Here is a 5,441-nt window from a genome sequence, read left to right as displayed (position 1 = left end):
TCTCTCTCTCTCTCTCTCTCTCTCTCTCTCTCTCATGCTCTTTAACTTATGATATAATCATTCTCGGAGTTCTCATCCATATAGCGAGGATATCAAATGTGAGTTCTAGAAGAGGTTGTTATGTTGTTGTAGAGATTCTCTGTGTGCCCACAGCCACGTCACAGGCCTGCATGATCAGACCTCTGTCGAGCTTGTTTATGGGAGGGAAGGAGGGAAGTTATTCACGGATAGTAAAGGGGGAACTTACACTACAAGGATTTCAAGTTTAAAGTCGAATTTATATACATATATTATAATGAATCATTTCAAGGTGGCTTAGAGGTTAAGGTGTTCGCCTGTCATTCATAGGTCCCGGGTTCGAGTCCTGGTAGCGACGGAAAAATGTTCTTATCTGCAATTATCTCCTTTTGCCTTCTTTCCTGGTCTCTGGCAGTGTTCTGTCGTTTGCTTTCGCTCCAGTTTTTGCCCCCCTCCCCCCCCCCCTCCTTTGCCCCCTCCTCTGGGATCCTGACTCTTTCTGCAGCCTTTCTACTGCTTGCTACTCCTTGGCTACTTCTTACTGCTGTCTTTCTGCCACACCCCTGATCTTCCAGTAGGAAAGATCTACGCCTAGCCTTCTCGGACAGGGGCGAAAAATCGGGGGGGTCCCGGGTGCAGTTGCGCACGTTAAAGATCTCTTAGTGGTCTAAAATCGATAAAAGTAGGCTTCTGCCGCCACCCGGGCGAAATTCAAAATTTCGTACCAATTGAAAATGTTTGATGTGTCCTGCGCGCTCATATGACCTTATGCATTTGCGAGCACCCTAAAAAACTTACCAAAAAGACAAACCTTTTAAAGAAAAACGCCGTCGAACAAAAAATAATGAGTAAATAAATCCTGCCAAGAGATAAACCAATAAAGGATGAATGAAAAATACACAAAAGCCCCACGACAGACAAAACACTCACAGATCCACCCCTTCGCAGAGAGGGAAACAGACGCGCATGTTTTTTGGATTCCCAAAATAGATAACTGACGAGCACTTCTGGGGGAGCCTCGCCCAAGTATCCAATTTATTTTCACCTGCCCCATTCTGACGTAAGAGGGAGATTATCGAGATGAATCTCTCTTCGACCGCAGCGAATCAAACATTTAGCTTTCATTATTTTTTGGGGGTATATATATGTGATTGTATATGTGTTTGTGTGAGTGTGTGTGTGTTTGTGTGTTTATGTGTGTGTGCGTCTGTCCGTCTGTCTGTGTATCTCTCTTTCTGTCTCTCTGTTTATCTCTCTCCCTCTCTTTCTCTCTCTCTCTCTTTCTCTCCCTCTCTTTCTCTCTCTCTCTCTTTCTCTCCCTCTCTTTCTCTCTCTCTCTCTCTGTGTGTGTGTGTGTGTGTGTGTGTGTGTGTGTGTGTGTGTGTGTGTGTGTGTGTGTGTGTATGTGTGTGTTGGTTTCGGCAGAGTCATCACAAATGTAACCATTACAAACAACCCCTCACCCCAACCCCAACAAAACAACAACTAGGACAACCTACTGCAACCCAAGCGAAATCTTGCCCTCCCAAATCCCCGAGAAAAAAATCGAAGGAACAACATCAGCCAGAAACATCACTATCCCCCCCCCCCCTAAAAAAACAACCTAACATCACATTGCCACCTCCCCACAACTGCAACAAAAGCAAATACAGATAGAGATAGCAACAATGCACCACGATAAGGCACGTACAACGCGCCACGAGCGGGTACTCACTTCAAGGTCTCCTCAATCTCCTCCGCGGCCGACAGAGCCCGGGATCTCCTCCTCCGCGGAGACACGCATGCCGCCTCTTCCTCTTCCTCCTCTACTTCCTCGTCCTCTTCCTCCACATCTCCCTGGATTTCGCGCCTCTGCTGAAGGATTTTGGCCAGCTGAGGGTCCACAATGACGTCACTGCTTCCCCCGTCTGACTTGCTCATGGACGAAGTGCGTTTAAGTATACCTTTCCGCTGTTTGTCTACCGAGTCCGATCTGAAGCTGTTATCTCGGAGTGATGCGGAGCGACGAATGGTAGAGGAGATGGTGCTGGAGGATGAGGAAGAGGAGGAGGTGAAAGAGTGGTCGCTGCTGGCGGCTTCTCCAGGTCGAGGTGAGATCGAAGATGTTGACGATACGGGGGATGGAACTCGTTCTTCTGCGCTCGTTGTTGTCACCGATGGTAAAGACAGCGTATCCGGCTTTATGGATGACGACGAAGAGGAGGAAACGGCAGAGAGGGTGTCCGGGACGTGAGAAGCGGACTGAGAAGATGGAAGATGAGATGATGACGCTGCTGCCGTTGTTGCCGCTGCTGTCGTTGATTTTTCTTCACTTTCCGATTTGGCATCGCCAGTGCCACTGATAGCCTGATCCGATGCCGACGACTCGTCCACTACTGGCTTTTCAGTAGGATTGATGAAGGAACCTGCGCGCTCTTCCTCAGCACGCAGCTTGGTATCATCTGACGACTTCGTGGCACCGGTTCTGCCGGACGCAGAAGTCGATCCGATTCCCAGACTCGGGCTTTTCGATTTCTCCGCGGATCGCTTAGACCGGGCCGTGCTGATGGTCGTCTCGACTCGTTTAATGTAATCCTCGGCTTTGGAAATCGCTTCTTGGCTCCCTCGCCCAGAGAGCCACGTTCCAGCGCCGTCGGTCAGGTCTGTCGGTGGAGATGACGTTTTCTCAGGGTGGGCGGGCTCGCTAGTCACGCCAGACAGAGTTCCGGATTCAGAGGCCGACGGTTTGTTGGACGTAGGAGAGGCCACAGTCTTAACAGTGGCTTCAGCTGAGGTTTGTTTAGCCGGTTCTGTCGATTCTTTATCGCTTCCTTCGTCACGTCTTTGAGAGAGTCTCCTGGACATGAAATCAGACCGAAAGCTAGAGCTTTTCTCGATACCGGTTCTGCCTGGCGATTCAGACGACCGGTTCCCATCTTCTCGTATCCGATTCGACGTGAGTTTTAAACTCTGGGTTCTCTCCGGGGTGCGCCGTGCACTCTCTGAGTCGTCGCTGGAGCTGATGATTTCTTTCGCCTCCTGGCGTCGTACAAAACCTCTCCGGGGAATCCCGCTTACGGGAGATGATGACGTCAGGCCGACATTTTCACAGTCGGATTTTTCCGAAGCCGATGCCTCGGAACCGGAGAACTTTTGTAGTAGCTGACTGAAGTCGGTTCTACCGCGATGTAACAATTTTGACACCGGTTCCCCTGCCGTGTCCGATTTGGGTTTCGACGAGGACGAAGATGAAGTGCCATCCTGGGCTTGGTTAAACTTTTGGCGGGTTGCGTTGATCTGTAAGAAATGGGAACATTCCAGATTAACGACATGAGAGACCTCAAATGTGATCTTCTTTAGTTTTTAACATGTTGAGCTTCGGTGGCATCTTTTAAACCAAACTCTATACAATCACGAGAAGCCAGAAAGTAACAATGGACTAGCACCCAGATGGGATATCCGGAATTTCTAAGACAGACAACCTTTCTTTTAATAATAATAGATAGCATTTGTATAGCGCAAATCCTGTCTCAACAGCAAGCTCTATGAGCTTCACAATCTATACTATTACCCCACAAGACCTGAGAGCATTCTGAAACAAACTCAACTTCCTGAGAAGAATACAATGCAAGCAGCCATTTATAGGCGCTTCAACACTAACATACTGGGTACCCATTCCCTCCCGGGTGAAGAGATGAAAATTTGTGTAAAGTGTCTTTCCCAAAGAAAGGCTCGAACCCCCAAACCTGCAACCTCACGAATACGAGTCTGGTAGATTAACCACTTTTCTCACTTAAACACGCAAAACAGCAGTCTTCGAAATGCAGTTGGTTACACGCTTCACTGACACACGGAGATTCTGGGTTCTAATTTAAATAGGGTTTAAACGTTTCCGAGACTTTCCTTGAAATATTTCCTTCAAGCCTTGAACTGGGACCAGAATTTCACCGATAAAACGACCGTTTAAAGCCTAATGTGGCGTAATATGATACCAGTCCAATACCCCTTTGACAGTCTTCCATAAATTTCATTTTATAACGCCCGTCACCGAAAAGAGCTGTCTAGTGGGCATACAATGGTAACTGCTAGTACTACAAAGCGTTATCATAAGATCCAATAAGAGCATGAAAAGTAACTGGACAGAGGTGATCCTTTTTTTTCTCAAGCCATTTTCAAACTGTTTGAGCGTCGCCAAATTTTTTTCATACCGTGCATTGTGGTCTGAAAAACGAAAACCAAATTTCAACAGGCGTTTGGTGTTTCAAGACTGAAGCTGAATTTATATTTTAAAAATCCAATAAAAGAATAACAATGATTTTTTAAAAATGTTAGTGTTTTACGCCCTGCATCGTTACACTGAACATGATTTAAGAGGCGGATTTCGACCCTGCCTGTAGATGCCAACCCAGGCAGAGAGGGACTTTATAACGTCTCAGCAGAACGACCACAATACTCGATAACAATTCTCCCCACACGGGAATCGAACTCTTGGTCTTTGCGTGCTTTGGCAGAGCGCCTAACCGTTACACAACAGACACCAGTAGTTCGGCGCTGGACTAGCCACATAATACGTGACTTTATGAAAAGGAACGGGAACGAGGGCATGACAGGACACCCAGCTGAGAGGACGTTCTGCGGAAGACAGTAATGTTTAGACTACCACCATAATATAATATAAATTTATTATCCTAACCTTCAACTTACGCGTATTGGCCAGGTGGGTAATAATCCGCGGCGACAGTGCCTGACAGATAAACGTTCCGTGGAACACATCGAGTCTCGACTGCCTCTCAGAACAACTAATATCCACCTCGTAAAGCGGGGAGCGTAGGTAGACTTAATTATTTATATTGCCTAAATGATTAGAACAGAAATGAGGGAATTGGGGGGCTCTCGTGGCCAAGAGGTTAAGGTGTTTACCCCTCACTTAAAGGTCCCGGGTTTGAATCCCGGTAACGACCGAAACATTTTCTTCTCTAAAATTGTCTTCTCTCACCCCCTTTCCTGCTCTTTAGCGACGTTCTGCCGTCTGCTTTCGGCTCCATTTTCTGCCCCCAACCCCTCAACTCATTTGCCCTCTCCTCTGGGCTTTTAACTCTTTCTGCAGCCTTTCTACTGCTACTCCTTGGCTCCTTCTTACTGCTGTCTTTCAGCCACACCCCTGATCTTCCGGTAGGAAAGATCTACACATAGCTTTCATGGACAGGGGCGAAAAATCTCGGAGGTCCCGTGTGCATGTTGCGCACGTTAAAGATCCCTTGATGGTCTAAAATCGACAAAGAGTAGGCTACGGCCGCCAACTGGGCAAAATTCAAAATTTCCTACCAACTAAAAATGTTTGGTGTGTCCTGTGATCTTATGCAGCTGCGAACGCCGTAAAAAACTTACCCCCCATTTTTTTTTTTTTAAATGAAGAATTAATATTTTTTATACCTGTTTTTATA

General features: G+C 47.0%; 1 protein-coding gene across 1 annotated transcript in view; it reads right to left on the bottom strand.

The window, feature by feature from the left end:
• Window positions 1-1,696: 1,696 nt before the first annotated feature.
• The window catches only part of LOC101862230 (uncharacterized serine-rich protein C215.13), a gene marked incomplete at its 5' end in the record, with an annotated part of 10,237 nt that continues 6,492 nt past the window's right edge, over window positions 1,697-5,441 (bottom strand). Inside the window, 1 exon segment of the mRNA XM_013089907.2 lies at window positions 1,697-3,294. Coding sequence (XP_012945361.1) covers window positions 1,729-3,294 — 1,566 coding nt within the window.

The sequence above is a fragment of the Aplysia californica genome, unplaced genomic scaffold (genome assembly GCF_000002075.1).
Source record: "Aplysia californica isolate F4 #8 unplaced genomic scaffold, AplCal3.0 scaffold01076, whole genome shotgun sequence".
NCBI lineage: Eukaryota > Metazoa > Mollusca > Gastropoda > Aplysiida > Aplysiidae > Aplysia > Aplysia californica.
This window is presented reverse-complemented; position numbering and strand designations above follow the sequence as displayed.